This window comes from Oncorhynchus mykiss, chromosome 25, assembly GCF_013265735.2.
Source record: "Oncorhynchus mykiss isolate Arlee chromosome 25, USDA_OmykA_1.1, whole genome shotgun sequence".
Lineage (NCBI taxonomy): Eukaryota > Metazoa > Chordata > Actinopteri > Salmoniformes > Salmonidae > Oncorhynchus > Oncorhynchus mykiss.
In genome coordinates, this window is record NC_048589.1 from 31,083,433 (window position 1) to 31,101,969 (window position 18,537).

The window sequence follows — 18,537 nt, forward strand, 5'->3', positions numbered from 1 at the left end:
GTCTTCTCAAGTACCCCCTGTGGATAGACCAAGTACATACAGAGGTCCTAGTACCCCTGGTTGGGAACCACTGGTCTAGGCTAATCTAGCCAGCAATAATGGCACACAAGGAACAAAACAAAACTGTCATAAATCTTAAAGTAATGATGTTGTCACATCATTGTTCAGCGATGACAGTGATTTGTCTGATGCTCATAATGCATTTTCTATTTGATGATGTGTTCTGACTCTATCTTGGTAGAAGTGTTATTCTGTCATTTATGTGGTCAAATAGCTACAGTCTTCTTAAAAACTGAAAATGTGTCAGATAGAACCTTATGGTTGAACCCAGATGGACATTTTGACTTGAGGGACCTTTTAAGATGAGGACCTTAATGGGTTATGAAAGAAGAGTTCACTACCAAAAACTTCTGAGATCTAGGCAGTGGCTTGTACTCATGGATGCCAAGGGACGCCAGGCTTCCTCAAAAATGGTTTCTTTTTTTCCTGGTCAATTTGATCTTTCATCACTCTGTGCAGACCCAGCGCTAGAATGGATCAGTTGAACGGGCATTTGATTTCCATAGGCGGGTCCATTTTGTTCACTGGACCTCCAATGTGTGTACACGCTTGCACGTGTTTGTTTTTTAAATGGGTGCAATAGTAAAGACCACAGGGGGCTCATGAGTTTCAAGTTTAGGGAGGATTACAATTAATCTTCAAATTTCTACCGATCTGCCTCTCAGTTATAAATATTTAACAGTTTCATTTCAATAATAACGTGTTTGTTTCTCAAAATCATTGTTACATGGTTAATCATACAAATCTGAAGTAAAATGATACAAATCTAAAAGTTCAATTTCAACTATGGTGAGGGCACTAGTCTCTGCCATATGGACACACTGATGCACTGTGATCCACTGGTGGCTAAAGAAATGAGAGCATATAACTCAGAGATAGTCTATAGGCCAATGCAGCAGTAGGACTATAACTTCCATCATCAACTAAGTAAAATACATATGCCTAAAGCCAACAAATAAAAACAGTTGAAAGTATCCTGATAAATGCCAGTTCTTTCAATCACATGAATCTCTCTTCTCTGCCTATCTGCCTGCCTTGAGCTATTGCTAGTGAAGTTTAACATCTTATTAAATCTTCACAGGGTCTGCCCCAAAGCTGTCCCTAACAAACTTGTCACATTGTATCAACTAGCTCAGTGATTGCTTACCAGGGATTTATTTTTATTTATTCATCCATTATTTTAACAGGTAAGTTGACTGAGAACACATTCTCAGTTGCAGCAACAACCTATGTACAGGGGAGAGGAGGGGGATGAATGAGCCAATTGTAAACTGGGGATTATTAGGGGACCATGATGGTTTGAGGGCCAGATTGGGAATTTAGCCATGACACCAGGGTTAACACCCCTACTCTTACAATAAGTGCCATGGGATCTTTAATGACCTCAGAGAGTCAGGACACTCGTTTAACGTCCCATCCGAAAGACGGCACCCTACACAGGGCAGTGTCCCCAATCATCTGCTCTGGGGCATTGGGATATATTTTTGTTAGACCAGAGGAAAGAGTGCCTCCTACTGGCCCTCAAACACCACTTCCAGCAGCATCTGGTCTCCCATCCAGGAACTGACCAGGACCCAAACCTGCTTAGCTTCAGAAGCAAGCCAGCAGTGGTATGCAGGGTGGTATGCTGCTGGGATACTAGGAGAGGCTAAACCCTCTTGCTTCGCCTCACCCTCTCTGCTGAAACTGTATCACTGGAGAAAGCATTCGAGCAAGCGAAACAGAGCTCCTCTATGCGTGCCCATGTAACTGATGCTGTCTGGACAGAAATAGTATGACATGCTATCAGTGGCAATTTAGGCATGTAAATGTTGGTGGGGCAAACAAAAATAAAGATTTTAGATGTGCCAGCAAAGCCACTACACAATACTAAACAATAATTCCACTATAAGGGTTACAAATGGTGCCTACAAACTATTAGGGCTTACATAAAGCTGTCCTTACCACTGCTACACCTGGCTATCAGCGGAGCCTTGTCTGGCAGCGAAACAGTTCATTCAGCCTCATTTGCTGCCTTTAAAAAAAGCATAGCTGATATGCCTGACTTGCTAAACAAATGTGGTTTCTACTGACAACTGAGATGTACAAACTATGGCATAAGGGGAAGAGGAGCGGATAAGAGGCAATCGTTAATTTTGATTAAGACATTAATGAGCGACCTAGTCAATATAACTATTTGTTCAGCACCTTTGAAATGTATGGTGCTAGAATTCAGAACATGGACCGTTCTTACAGTATTCTCCCTGTACACTAAGTCAGAACCGTAAGATAAATAAAGGGCGCATAGAAGCAGACAATGAAAGCTCTTACAATATTTGATGATGACATTTCTCTACAACTGGCTATTGGCTACATGTGCCCCACCAAGTTAGAACAGTAGGCTAATTATGAAGGGAAAAGGGATCAAATGATTGGTCTACTAACAGCTTACTACACAACATTCTGTAGCTAAGAAAGTAATACTATCTCCCTGGCATATTACATAATTTATGCAGAAGCATACAAGACATTTTTGGACTTGTTGTGCTGTGCTCACTTCAACAGGAAGGTGGCGCTCTTGTGGGCTCTAGAAAGTTGGTTGACAGTTCAAAATTATTTTCCGTATTTTCACAATTGGAGTTCGTTTTTTCAGAGTTTCCAGTTGTCTTGAACTCACTGAAGTCAGATTTCCCAGTTCCGAATTTCCAGTTTTGAACTCGGCAGAAGTCATGCCGGATTAATAGCATGGCCAATGTATTCAAACTTTTCTGGCCCATGGTGTTACCCCCTTTTCGGGGTAGTTACTATCTTGTCTCATCACTGCAATTCCCCTACGGACTCGGCGTAGGTCGAGAGCCAAGCTGCACTGCTTCTTGACACACCAAAGTCGACCGACTGGCCCACCACAAGGAGTCGCTAGACCACGATGAGACAAGGACATCCCAGCCGGCCAAACCCTCCCCTAACCCGGACGACGCTGGGACAATTGTGCACCGTCCCATGGGTCTCCCGGTCGCAGCCGGTTATGACACTGCCTGGGATTGAACCCGGGGCTGCAGTGGCGCCTTAGCACTCATTGTTGAATTTGCGATTTCCAACTTGTTGTGTAATGTTTATGTCAAATGGCTGATGAGCACCGTTACGTTAAATCTATAATTTCTATTTATATGACAAGGATTGAAAGGATTTCCCAGTAGATTGTTGACTTGATGCATGATGATGATTGCTTGTCTAGCCTGATAGCTAAGATGTTGAAAGTATGAAGTTGACATGATAAATCCAATCAAAGCTAAGGTAGATATGACATGATTTGATGTCATTTTATCTGTGGCCAATGACCTTGAGCCTTCTTGGATGGGCACTTCTAATGTAAGTCTATGGCAGGCTTGAATTTTCGAGCTCGACCCATAGATTTTGTGGTGAGGTAGTGTCCCCATGAGTGACAGAATAATGAGCCAATCATGGCGCAACTAGAGAACATTACCAACCCCTACTCTCCATATTTTCCGCTGGCTGACCCACCATCACAAAAAGCACTGAGCTAGGCTGAAACACATTCATTTTGGAGCTGCTTTACTCAAGAAAGCAAAAAAGAGACCATGTTTGTATGTGGCTTTATTAATGCAATTTTTTTTTTTACATTGTTTACAGACGGATATGTCACACATATTTTTTCTAAACAGGTGGGGCTCAAAACAGATGGAGCTCTGCCCCACCTGCCATGAATGACGCATCTCCACTGGATAATATTAATTTAGGCAGGCTGCTCTATTTTTGCCTAGCAAAACCGGGGAAAATTAAACAAGCGATTTCTGGTCACTAATCTGGATGTGTGAGCCCATCTTTGCGCGCCAATGGTAATGACTGGTCAACAGTCAAGATGCACAACTTTGTGGTTCTGAAGCATAGTTTAGAATGTTTTAGAAACAACCATTTGTTGCAATGCTGTAGGCCTATCATGTTAGTGACCAGATCGAATAAGCAAAGGCATTGTTATAAAATTAAACTGGCAGGCTACATGTAGCCTATTAAAATATGTATGAAAAAATATTCATATTTTCCCATTCAGCTTTCACAAGCGACCCCCGAAAATGTTCTCACTGCGCCAGCTCATCCAACCTGTGTTGATTGACAGTTGGTCCAATCAGAGAGAGTGCCGAGTGTGCGTTTCGAGTCAAGTCTCGAGTTATTTTATTTTCTATCAAGTCGAGTCTCAGGTGATCAGATGTGTGACTCAAGTCAGACTCGAGTCCAAGTCTTATGACTCGAGTCCACACTCTGGCTCACACATTGGAAATGGTATAACTACACTGCACACCGGCAGGCTCTAGTAGTGCCAGTCTGTTTCTGCTCTGTAAGGCTACTTGTCATAATTGGAGGACTTTTACGCACAGTGCCACCTGAATCCATATTGCAATGATTCGATAAGACATTCTGATTGGTCAACCTTTTAATTTAGTTCATATAAATAGTTGCAAGTAAACAAAACTAATAAATACCGAAGTAACAGCCTAGTAGGCCTAATGAGCAAAACACTCAGTGGTCACATTTATGATTTTGTTCATATCGCTTCATCACTTTATGTCCATATGCTAGGTTACAGTGTCGTTGTCCTCGAAGTGCAGATTCCATTTCTATAAGTGCTGTCACATTCCATGTTGTCTGGTTGAAATTCATCCGCACTGTAACCACGACTTTTCAAAGCGGTGGCATAGTAATCTATTGGTTCCTCCGTTGCATTGTCCATCCACCGCAGGCACAAAATTCTTTGGAACGAACGTTTGAAATTGTCTGATAAAAATCCATACAGTATAGGGTTGGCGCAGCTGTTTGCGTACCCCAAAATCACTGCGAGTTGCATGAATGTCGCGTTATGGTGCTTCACGAAGACATTAACGAGCTGTACAATGTGAAAGGGCATCCAACAGATGACAAACACGGTCACCACCATCAACACCATCAGAGTGATCTTTCTCTCCGATTTCTTACGCTGCTGCCAGCCTGCCTTCATTGCCACCACTCTCATCTTGGCGATGATGAGGATGTAACACATACAGATAGCAATGACTGGGAACAGAAAGCCCATGAGAAAGGCATAAATCACAAACACAGCCATCCACTGGTTCACTGGCTCTGGCATCTGAATGTTGCAAGCGAGCGAACCGTCCAAGTTTGGAACGGTCGTGGAAAATATAATAATGGGCAAAATGACCAGGATAGAAAACATCCAAACCCCAAAGTTGACTATTTTAGCTATTGTGGGCCTCCGGTACCGGGAGGCTTTGATGGGGTGTACAACCGCAATATATCGGTCTATGCTAAGTACAGTTAGGCAGTAAATACTCGTAAACATATTAATAGCATCAACACTTAGAACAAGTCGGCAGAGAAGGGAGCCGAAAGGCCAGTGGTGAAGGAGTGAAGATGTCACCAGGAAGGGGACACTCAGCATAAGTAACTCGTCCGCGATGGCTAAATTTAGAATATAAATATTTGTTGCCGTTTTCATTTTGGCATATCTGAAAATGACATAGATAACCATAGAGTTCCCGCACAGTCCGACCAAACAGACAACCGAGTAAATGAAGGAGATGAGGATAGCGCTGCCGTGAGACTCGTTGTACGTTCCGTTCCCAGACGAGTTGTTAATTAGGAAAAAAACGTCCTCCAGTGTTAGATTCCTGATAGAGCTGTTGAGCATTTTGGCAGTTTTTTCTAAAACAAAAAAGTATATCTTAAATAACCCTTCTCAAACAGTACTGTCCAGAGAACCCATCTCCTCACGGCAGTTGATCTATGGTACAGCGCGCAGACGTTGCGTTTCAGGACCATGGATATCTACGAATGCTGTAGTCATTTGAGACACGCAGCTTCAGACGTTGTAAAATGACGTTGCGGTGGGGACTAGGCTAGGTCCTAATCGATATACACTACTGTAATCTGAAATAGAAATGTCGTTGAACGTCAAAACACACATTCAATTTCAACTGATTGATTGGTAAATTGCTGCAGAGCCTTGTCTTTTGATGACGACGCACAATAGTTAAAAGTTTCCACAAGTTCTCGTCGTATCAGCAATTTTACAATTAAATTAAAACGCAGTCAACACTATTGGACATTTACGAGACTAATACAACTGCATAAATTGCATAAATTGTCATCTTTAATTTAATAAAAATGACAATCAAAAAGCATACCTGGCATGTGTAGGCAACAGAGCACAGAGATCGTATTTACTTTGAAATAAGTGAGCTGTCATACCAACTATAATTATTACAGACGACACAATCACAAATCATTTCCACATCAGGGGGGAATGTCACTGAGGATTTCAAATAAGTCCCAGTGATATTTTTTAATTTATGTTTAATCAATAAAGTCAATCGTCATATTCAAATCACAGTATGGCCCCCTGGTACAAAAACATATATATTCACTCTAGAGCCGGCGTAGGAAATCCTGATCCTGTAGTGCTGCATGCGCTTCATGTTTTTGATTAAAACCGACCTGAAAGACCAGGTGTGTTGAAATTAGTCAATAACTGAACTGATTAATTAACTCAGTGGTTCAGGTATGGTCCCTAGCTGGTGCAAAATCGTGCAGTACTTGCGACACTCCCTGCTCTAGAGACTGAAAATCTAAGTAAGTAAGTAAGTAAATACAGTTTCATGAGGAAAGACAAATGCAATATCTGTGTTGACAAAGTTGGATAGGAGAGCAGTTTCTGGGTCTTATGTGACAACTTGACTTTTAATCTATCAGAACTGACGAAATTACATTAGATTCCACCCACTGGGCACAAACTGGTATGCTTTTTTTCACCAAACTTTTAATCTAAATCCAATGATATGGTTCAATTGTTGTTTTCACGTTGAATTCATGTTTAACTCAATCAAAAGTCAATCAAAATGAGGAACTGAGGTCTGTGCCCAGTGGGCAGTAAACAGACTCAATTAAACATAAGTAGTGTTTGGTGAGCAATAACTAAAACATTTTTAGATTTCCTCAGCTCGAGAGAGAGGCCTTTGACTTAATTGTATAATTCTAAGGGCTCATATTGAAGTAAAATAAACATGTTCCATTAGAATGCAACAAACAATGGTGGATTGGAAAACAGAAGAATCTCCTCAAGAAACACTGCATTCAGCTGGGTCAGCCATATCATTTTTGCTAGATTTGTTTTGAGAGAATGATTATCCTTGAAATGCAACAAGCAACACACACACACACTCAGTATGTGAGTGGAACAGATGGTTGTGTTCACACTCCTATCTCCCTCCTGGATGCACGCCGGTTCATTTGGCAGGTGTTTTTCATACTCCATAGGCCTCCCACTCATCTCTCTAGCTCCTGTTTTATAAAGACTGACTCAGCTGATTTGGATGGGCAAGAAGGAAACCAGTTATTTCACTGGGAAAGAGCTCCAAAGCCAAATAAATAAAATCTTTGTTTGTTGGGAACTGCAAGCTGTTTCCAATGACTCAATGAGGATTCATGAAGGTAGATCTTGAACTTGGCACAAAAATCTTTTTTTCAAAATAACTACAGTAAATGCACTTAAGATCTGATTGCACATGACTCTTGAAACACTCAGATGCAATGTCATGAAAGTTACTTTAAACGCATAACACAATAAAGATTCCTATGCACAAAGTAATCATTTTGATTGACAATATCTTTACTGTCAACCATCATGTCAGGTTCAGACCTACTGGTTGAGTGATTTAACAGACCTAAACACATCAAGTACTTAATACATTTTTTTTTGATTTGAGTAGCATCATATGGAGACAGACGGTACAGTACCACTACTATGGGGATGGCTCATCTCAATCCTCAGGTGCCTCTTGGAGTTCACCTTCTGTTCTGTAGTCCTCCACCGCTTGTAGACCAGGGCATCGTTGGGCTGGAGGAGAACAGACATACACACAGAATAAAACCAAGACCAGACAGTTTGAGGCTGTCTATTCATAGCTAACTATGTTTTTAGTCATAACACTTATTCTCCACATTCACCGTATGAATTGAATGGGCTTGGTCTATGGGCTTGTCTAAAACAATGAAATTAAATATGATTCAGTTCCATGCAATCCCACTCATCAATACAATCAAGTCTGAAAAAGCACCTAAAAACACATTAATTAAATTAGTGGAACTGAATTACAATAAATGTACAAAATATTGGTATCAGACAGAGACCCAACAGCAGTGTATGAAACATAGCAGCCCTGCTGACAGAACAACAAGGCGTCTGTCATAGCACCCGGCCTGCAGGGTCACACATTCATCACCCATATTTAATTAAAATCCTTGGCCACAATTGGTGAATCTAATCTGGCAGGCCAATCACAAGTCATTAGGGAAATCAGGCTCATTGGCTGGAGCCTGGAGCCTGCAATGGCAGAGTTCTGGGTTTGGAGCATGGATTCTGCAATGGCAGTGTTTTGGGTTTGATTCATTACCACATTGCCTACAACGCAACAATAGAATGCACTGAACCACATATCCTTGAGACAGGTTGACTTAACAGGCCTAAACACAAACTACTTATTACAAAAAAGTTTACAATACAACCATCTGACCTTGTAACTTATGACAAATCTCTGTATTATGACAAATCTCTGTATAATACCTGGCGCACAGTGGACTGAGAAACTACTGAACAGTGAACACATTGAGTAGCAACTTGCATGCCCCGCCCACCTGAGGATCTCTCCTTTTCAGCCATTTATTTGGGTACAAAATCCACTTGTCACTTAAATCTCGCTGGATTGATTGCTTTAATTTTACTCTTGACTGTTTCCCACTCATGCATGTGCACTTTTTGTTTTCCTCTCACGTAAATGTTTGTAGTGACACTCCTGCAAGGGGACTGTGGTTTGTATGTTAGTCACATGTGATATCTCAAACAGTGCTGGCCAGAATTTGACACAACTTCAGTGAATGATGCGTCTTGTCATTGTGAGCCGACATTTACAAAATGACACTTATTGGCCCATGGCCATTGCCTTGTTCATGTATGCAGTAGCCTCCACCCAGTGTATACAGGCTTTTTCCATGACAGACTGACCAGTTGAAAGCTATGATCCCTTATTGATGTCGCTTTTTAAATCCACTTCAATCAGTGTAGATGAAGGCGAGGAGACATTAAAGAAGGATTTTAACCTTAAGACATGGATTGTGTATGTGTGCCATTGAGGGTGAATGGGCAAGACAAAATATACCTTTGAACGGGGTATGGTAATAGGTGCCAGGAAAACTGGGTTATGTCAAGAACTGCAACGCTGCTGGGTTTTTCATGTTCAACAGTTTCCTGTGTATATCAAGGATGGCCAATCACCTGCTTCCGGTGACGATCAGCAGCTAACTAAAGTCTGTGTAGCTCCAACCCCATTTTTACTCATTATTCAACTCCTAGTTACACATTTTAACTAATTGTCCAAGATATCGGTTACATGGAAAATTACTTAGAAATGCCCAAAAGCAGACACTTTTGATGAAAAACACAAATGTCGTCTCTACCTGCACCTGCTGCTAGCAAGGAAAATGGCAGAGAAGAACATCCTGATGACCCAGTTCTAAAGGAGATTTGCAAAATGAACAAAAATCTTGAAGAGAAAATTGCCAAAGTGGGCGAAGATGTGGCTGAAATAAAACATACAGTGGGCGCACTGAAAACAAAAGTGGACACTCGACAACCAAGTTAAACGCAGAAGAGAGGATATGATAGAAAAATCAATTTACATTTTGGTATTTTAGCAGACGCTCTTATCCAGAGCAACTTACAGTTAGTGCATTCATATTAATACAGCTAGGTGGGACAACCACATCTCAGTCATAGAGCAAGTACATTTTTTCTTCACTAAAGTAGCTGTCGGCAAAGTCGCCGCTAGTAGGAAAAAAGTTAAGTGTGACTTGGATAATGGGGGCCTCCCTGGGTGCACCTTTTTGTTTTTTCCCCTAGCACTACACAGCTGATTCACATAACCAACTCATCATCAAGCTTTGATTATTTGAATCAGTTGTTAAGTGCTAGGGCCAAAACCAAAACGTGCACCCAGGCCCGAGTTTGGGAAACCCTGAGTTAATGGATGAAACATGTCAAGGTATGGTAACCCATAACATAGCAACAACATACTATGACCATGCTTGCCTTCATCTGAGTCTTGCCCAGCAGAATGAAGATAGGAGGTGAGGGTCGGTTGTTGGTGGCTGCCTCTAGACAGGCAATGGCTTTGGCATCATTCCCCAGGAAAGACTGGACTGCAGCCTGCTGGATAGGAAATGACCCTAGAGCTGGTGGTGGGGAAGGGCCAATATAAATATCACAGTCTGTTTGATAAGACAGTTGTTGAGTCCTAAATGGCCCCCTATTCACTATATACTGTAGTGCATTACTTTTGACTAGAGCCCTATGGGCTCTGATCAAAAGTAGTGCACTATGTAGGGATTAGGATATCATTTTGGACACAGTGAGTTCCGCCATATAGCGTCTGTCTGAGAGATAGCAATGGCTTGTCAGAGCTCATATTGTGCTTCCTTTATGCATAGAATATTTGTACCTTCGTTCATCTTAGCAGCGTATTTAATACAAAACGTGGTCAGGTCAAATTGTTCCATGTCTCTCAGATACTGTCCTCTGGAACAGAGAGAGCATGTCGAACTGGCAATACATAGTACTGTTACTGTACTCTAAAATTATGGTTGAAGTCACTTCTATAGACTTACAGTAAGCTCAAGTTTATAGATCAAAAAACATGGTGGCATGATCGTGTTTACATTGCGATGGGCTTGGGTCCGGCAGATGTATTTCTTATTTAACATTTTACCTTTATTTAACTAGGCAAGTCAGTTAAGAACTTAAGAACAAATTCTTATTTACAGTGACGGCCTAGAAACAGTGGGTTAACTGCCTTGTTCAGGGGCAGAACGACAGCTCGGGGATTCAATCCACCAACCTTTCGGTTACTGACCCAATGCTCTAACCACTAGGCTACCTGTATCCTCTGATGTATGTGGGGTCCATCCTTAAGGCATTGCTGAACATTCTGATGGCTACATAATTCTGACCCATCTTCAGCGGGTGGGAAATGAACACCAGCCACTTGCCAAATGCTGGTAGATTTTGGCATTGGCTGGTACATTAATATTTATTTTAGTGTGTGTTTCAGCTCTAGAAGAAACAATCTGAATGCTAGAGGTGAAAGCGGGGTGGGGTACAGCATAGAAGAGAAATGGGCCTGGAACAAAATAGGAGGGGCTGGTAAAATGTGGGTATCCACCAACCACTGCAGATATTTTCCCAACCTTCAGCAAGCCAGGTTCACTGGGGCCAGCGCTACAGACATGAGAGAAACAAGAAATCATTATAAAGAGAGAAAAACATTGAACAAAATGTCATTTCTCAATCTCCATCTCCAGGGTATTCTACAACATTCTCATTACCAGTCATTACACTTCGAGCAAGATTCTAGTTCTAAACATTCTTATACAACGTGGAACTCTTATTCGTGCCAACACCCCCTCCCTCTCTTTCTGTCTCTCTCCCCTCTCTCACTCAAAGCCCCGTTGCTCTTTTCAGAAGAAAGGATCCAGACTCTGTCACAGCAAGAGGCCCAGTGGTATTACCTGTCGAGTTTGATCCCGCTTCAAAGTCGGACATGGCTTGTTGCCACTGCCGTTTCTCAGTGTAGAGCAGGCCCCAGGAAGGCACTCAGGTTCTCATGGCTGTCATTGTTGAGCACTGGTGGCACACAATTAAATAGAACACTGTATATCTGTAGTGCTCACAGTACTGCATAACATAACACTTCAGTTCAGCACACAATGGAACATACAATAATATCCTAAAAAGCTCAGATTGTGTGGGTTACTGTAAGATAATATTGCTACTACTTATCAAGTCCGCATACATTTTAATTAAAGATATTTATAGTCTGAAATGGGGGGTCAGCGTTGGGAATTACATAACATTTACATTTGGGTAGGGGGGGTACTGAACACCACACTGACCAATGAGTTGGTTGGCTCCATCTCTGTCAGGTCACAGGCTGATTCCTTCAGGTCCTGCAGATCCTCCCTTGTCATTCCGGATTGCCTAAGTAAAAAACACCATAGAAACACAGCAGTAGGATATACAGAGTGAGATCACATTGGTGAGGTATGGTTAACTGGTTAAATTGCAATTTGCCATTTTTAGGACTCAAAGCTATATTTCAGATATATCAAAGATATTTGATATTCAAAAATATTCTATTTCACCAGGTTAAAACTGCATGATCAATTTGTCCTTGTAAATGTCATCTAACTGTCAGAGTAGTAAGGCATATTGTAATGTAATGATCAAAGAGCATCGCCAATGTTCCCCATCACATCTCAACTAAAACACTGAACAGATGGAGATTTCTGAAGTTAAGTCTGCCTGTAACTGTTCCAGTGGACTGACTGTGTCTGGCAGGGAAGTAGCCTGTCCATCTGTAAACATCAGAGGCTCAGTACTACACTACCTAGTAATTGGCTCAGTACAACACTACCTGGAACTTGTCTCAGTACTACACTACCTAGTAATTGGCTCAGTACTACACTATCTGGAACTTGGCTCAGTACTACACTACCTGGAACTTGGCTCAGTACTACACTACCTGGAACTTGGCGCAGTACTACACTACCTGGAACTTGGCTCAGTACTACACTACCTAGTACTTGGCTCAGTACTACACTACCTAGTACTTGGCTCAGTACTACACTACCTAGTACTTGGCTCAGAACTACACTACCTAGTACTTGGCTCAGAACTACACTACCTGGTACTTGGCTCAGTACCACACTACCTTGTACTTGGCTCAGTACCACACTACCTGGTACTTGGCTCAGTACCACACTACCTTGTACTTGGCTCAGTACCACACCACCTGGAACTTGGCTCAGTACCACACCACCTGGAACTTGGCTCAGTACCACACCACCTGGAACTAGGCTCAGTACCACACCACCTGGAACTTGGCTCAGTACTACACTACCTGGTACTTGGCTCAGTACTACAATACCTAGTACTTGGCTCAGTACTACACTACCTGGTACTTGGCTCAGTACTACACTACCTGGTACTTGGCTCAGTACTACACTACCTGGTACTTGGCTCAGTACTACACTACCTGGTACTTGGCTCAGTACTACACTACCTGGAAAGAGTTTGTGTTTGACGAAGGCATGAAAGCAGCTGAACTTGGGAGGCACTGGGTGCCAGAATATCTTCAGCTCGTTGGAACACAGATGAGAAACACACTTTAGGACAGGGAAGTTGAGGGAACTAATTTAAACCAATTAAATGACTCCTTTAAAACAAGCAAAACAATATATTGAGACATTCAACACTGAGTAGTTAGTGTTCAGTGAATGTATAATTGTGCCTTACGTTATAGCAGCATCTTTCAAGCAACCTGCTGAATCTAATGAGTTGCAAATGTATTTGGTGCCACCTAGTGGATAATTATTTTGGGAAAAAAGTTGAATTAATTTAGGTGCATTAACATTCTCCTCCCCCGCCTGTCCATTAAGCATCATCCTGGGCTTCTCTACGTAATATCCAGTGATCTTTTGCCAGTCAGCCAGGCTGGCTGAGTCCAGGGGAGGGGTCCCACAGTCCTTTACATCAGACTCAGTCACATCCACACAGGGCACGCCTTCATTACCTATACTGCAAAGAGATTAAAGGTATCTTTTTTTACATGTTGTAATGATACTCCTGACATGCAAAGTTTGTATTTGTATATATGAAGTCAAGTAAAGAGGGTAGTGGGAGAGAAAGTGGAGAAGATGACCACATTTTAATACAGAATATATACACACACACACACACACAGTTGAAGTCGGAAGTTAACATGCAGTTTTTCACAATTCCCGACACTTAATCCTAGTAAAAATTCCCTGTCTTCGGTCAGTTAGGATCACCACTTTATTTTAAGAATGTGAAATGTAAGGATAATACTAGAAAGAATGATTTATTTCAGCTTTTATTTCTTTCATCATATTCCAAGTGGGTCAGAAGTTTACACATACTCAATTAGTATTTGGTAGCATTGTCTTTAAATTGTTTAACTTGGGTCAAACGTTTCGGGTAGCCTTCCACAAGATTCCCACAATAAGTTGGGTGAATTTAGTTCTGCCCACAAATTTTCTATAGGATTGAGGTCAGGGCTTTGATGACCACTCCAATACCTTGACTTTGTTGTCCTTAAGCCATTTTGCCACAACTTTGGAAGTATGCTTGGGGTCATTGTCCATTTGGAAGACCTGAGCTTTAACTTCCTGATTGATGTCTTCAGATGTTGCTTCAATATATCCACTATTTCCCTGCCTCATGATGCCATCTATTTTGTGAAGTGCACCAGTCCCTCCTGCAGCAAAGCACCCCCACAACATGATGCTGCCACCCCCGAGCATCACGGTTGGGATGGTGTCCGTCTTGCAAGCCTCCCCCTTTTTCCTCCAAACATAACGATGGTCATTATGACCAACAGTTCTATTTTGTTTCATTAGACCAGAAGACATTTGTCCCCATGTGCAGTTGCAAACCGTGGTCTGGATTTTCGTTGGCGGTTTTGGAGCAGTGGCTTCTTCCTTGCTGAGCGGCCGTTCAGGTTATGTCGATATAGGACTCATTTTACTGTGGACATAGATACTTTTGTACCTGTTTCCTCCAGCATCTTCACAGGGTCCTTTGCTATTGTTCTGGGATTGATTTGCACTTTTCGCACCAAAGTACGTTCATCTCTAGGAGACAGAACGCGCCCCCTTCCTGAGCGGTATGACGACTGCGTGGTCCAATGTTGTTTATACTTGCGTACTATTGTTTGTACAGATGAACGTGGTACATTCAGGAGTTTGGAAATTGCTCCCAAGGATGAACCAGACTTCTGGAGGTCTACAATTTTTTTCTGAGGTCTTGGCTGATTTATTTTGATTTTCCCATGATATCAGGCAAAGAGGCACTGAGTTTGAAGGTAGGCCTTGAAATACATCCACAGGTACACGTCAATTAGCCTATCAGAAGCTTCTAAAGTCATGACATTTTCTGGAATGTTCAAAGCTGTTTAAAGGCACAGTCAACTTAGTGTATGTAAACTTCCGACTTCAACTATATATGTGTATATGTATATCACTTAAATTCCACATTTAGCTATAACATCCAAGTTTTGGACATCCTATGAAGCAGAGCCTGGAAGAGATTTAATTTTACCTGTGTCTGTCAGGCTGGGTAGCAATGTGTTGTAGTGCTACCCTCTGTTGGTGAAACAGTGGTGGTGCAGTGAGTTGGCTGGAGGTGTGACAGACCAGGGAAGTCCGCTCCAGAGGCAGGGCCTGGCTGACTGCGGTTGTACAAAGATGGTGAATGGTATTGTATTCATCTGCACTGTGGGAGAGCAATACAACAGTGATTAGTAAAATGTTGTGATATGCTTACTTAGCCAGTCTGTTTGTGTCATCATCCACCTCCTTGTCACTGGCTTGACAATGACAACAATTGAGTTGGCAATAGCATAAATACATCTAGGACCAAGCTAATACTTACTTGCCTGTATATCTAAATTGAACATAATTTCTGACTTCTGTACCTAGTCTGTAATGACACAGGTCATATAACACACCGTATTATCATGTAAGGTAAAGGGATTATGGAAATGTAACTTTGAAACAAAACCCCACTGGTTTGTTACATTGAATAATGTCAATGATTCAACAACAATCCACATATTTGAAACCTCTACAATCAATACAGTGGTCTTGTGACTTGTCCCAACAGATGAAACATTCTCTGTTGCGTAAGCAGATGAGCTGGAGGTGTATTTGCTCAGATCATCCCTGCCATAACTTATCATCCCTCTTTGAACTTGCGACTCTATGTGTGGCCGCTTAGTGTTGGGAGGGAAAGGTCTGGCCTCCATCCACCACTTGACTAGGGCTTCTAACCTGACAGACACTGGACAATTTATTGGAGGATAGCATGTTCACTACGGCCTGCCACTCCTGGGATGAATCATCTCTCTGAAACTCTGGGGTAGGTAGGTAGGTATGCCTCAGCTCAGTGAGCGGAGCAAAAACCCTGTAAGGTCAACCAGAGTCATTCACCTTGTTTTCAATGAAATGAGAATTCTAGAACTGTGGAGTGGAGCCAACCTGAGCGCTGCCTGTCTTTAGACTTGCTGTCGATCAAACTCTAATCCATCTACCATTGGCAGACAGGCAGGCTGGCAGCCTGGCCCCCTTATAAAGCCTCCCATCCATATCCAGCAGAAACCTTTCAGTGAACCAAAGCTCTGAAACCCCTACCTAATTAAATGGCACTTGTTTTGGTAAAAATGTTTCATGAATGGGGATAGGAGGGAGTGGAAAGGGAGTGAGTGGCACAATTCCAACTCTGGGCTTGCAATAGGAGGCAGTAAATCTGGTATCTTTGGGTGAGTAAGCAGTCAGTGATAAGGAAGTGTGTGGGTGCACTAGGCACCAGACAGACTGAGAGCAGTCGTAAGAGAGTGTTAGGCCGGGAGCATAATAATTAATCTCTTTGTCAATGGGTCTCTGAGAATGGGGTGGAGGAGTTTTGATGATAGCCTAGTCACTTCGCTTAGACTCCCTGGAACTGAGTTTACCTCCGTCCAAGACCATCCCCGCCCCAGCCATTAAAGTCAAGGTTGCAGATGGTTACCATGATAGTGAGTTGAAGAGGTCGTTGGGAAACGACTTCCTACAAAACAAGCAGCAGTCACGGCTACCTATAACTAGCCAATGACAGGGTTACCTGATTTTATGACAGCATCCTGATTTTATTTTTTTACTACAGTTCTGTGTTGGTGGAAGCTAACACAGGCTAGGTCTGTGTTGCATCATTTCATGTTGTATCCATGTGTTACACACACTTGTAGTTTAACCTCAATGATCACACTCAAAATCGGTTTGTAACAACAACTCACAACTCTCATGATCAACCACACAGACAGGGAATACAAGAGTATTATGGTGCTTTGGGGCCATGTTGCTACAAGTGAAAGGCCTTGAATGGTTTTATTTTGTAAATACACACTCGTTGGTCTCTGAGAAGGAGCTATGGCATCTCGAGCTGTCATTACATCTGTATAAGTCACCTTTGACAGAAAAAAATACCGAACTGATAGTAGTTGAAGTTGTTGATCAGGGTAAAACACCTACTGAACTAAAAACGATGACAACCAAATCAATCCAAGTAGTACCTTCTGTGGGAGAGCAGAGGCCATAGAGCAGTTGTTGTTGTCGGTCTGTCACTCTGACAGTGAGTCGCCCATCTTGTAGACCCCTGACTCTCTCTCAGTGAGTCGGCCATCTTGTATACCCCTGATTATCTCAGACAGTGAGCCAGCCATCTTGTAGACCTGTTGTGACTTTAGGGAACTCAACAGGTATTGGAGGGGTTGGTGTCTCCCTCTTGTCCTACGATTCCACAGAGGATGTTGTGGGTTATCTGAGGAGTACTCTGGAAAATCAGCATAACAGACATCTTAACTATCATACAAACATTATACAACCTTAATAACAGAAAGCTCAACACTTAAAATTTTCTAAAATGCTCTGAGAGGCTATTTTTCAATCTCACAAGCCAAGGCAAGTCAAATGTGATAAATCTAAATACACTACACTGCCCGAAGTCTCTCCATGACCTGTTTGTACAGGGCTAATATTATCTTCTATCTCCTGTTCTGAATCCTCTGATTTTGATTGCGCTGTTTTCGCTTCCTTTAAAAACATAATTGAAAACAAAAACGGATCATTAAATAATAAAGTGCAATTGTTATGAGCATTTTAGACCTTTTTTAAATAACTAATACAATTATTATTATGTAACTATCACTGGGCTTATTTAATCTCTACCAAAAGTATGAAGGTCACCTTTAGTTTTTGTGACCATTCAGCATATTCTCAATTGTTAGGCTGTTGTTATCCTATTGTCACTTAATTGTCTGCATTGTAGCTGTCTCCCACATAGAAATAGAATGAATTAATTCTATGGTCCCCCAGCACTCTCCCCATCAGCCCCTTGATCATCTGGTCTGAGGCAGACGACATATCTGTTGGGAGGCAATAATCTCATCCACCATCTTCCCTCTGCCAAGCCCCATAGCCGTGGCCACTGACTCCTCGGGGTCTTCTGCTGGGAGTCTGAGTCCTCCTGGCCCTCTTCCTCAGTCCCTATGATCCCCCGGGCCTCAAGAAGCTGCTCTGTGGTGAACTTGACAGTACAGATGCTGTTGTCAGTGGAAGTCCTTGGTGTAGATGTAGACCTATCTTTCGGTTTCCTAATTTTCTTTTTTTTGATCTTCCGCAGGGGCGTTCCCGTGGGATTGGTCGGAGCCTGAGTCCTCACTGTTCCTGCTCTCATCCGTGCTGTCCAAGCTCAGAGCCTGACATCTGCTGAAGAAGTTTGATCTCCGGACGTGCCTCTCAGCTGTTTCCTTCTCCAAGATAGAC

General features: G+C 42.2%; 1 protein-coding gene across 1 annotated transcript; it reads right to left on the reverse strand.

Moving 5' to 3' along the window:
• Positions 1–3,927: 3,927 nt before the first annotated feature.
• LOC110505787 (somatostatin receptor type 1-like) lies at positions 3,928–5,866 on the reverse strand. Its single transcript, XM_021585222.2, has one exon. The coding sequence runs from the start codon at positions 5,738–5,740 to the stop codon at positions 4,637–4,639; it is 1,104 nt and encodes a 367-aa protein (XP_021440897.1). The 5' UTR covers positions 5,741–5,866; the 3' UTR covers positions 3,928–4,636.
• Positions 5,867–18,537: the final 12,671 nt, after the last annotated feature.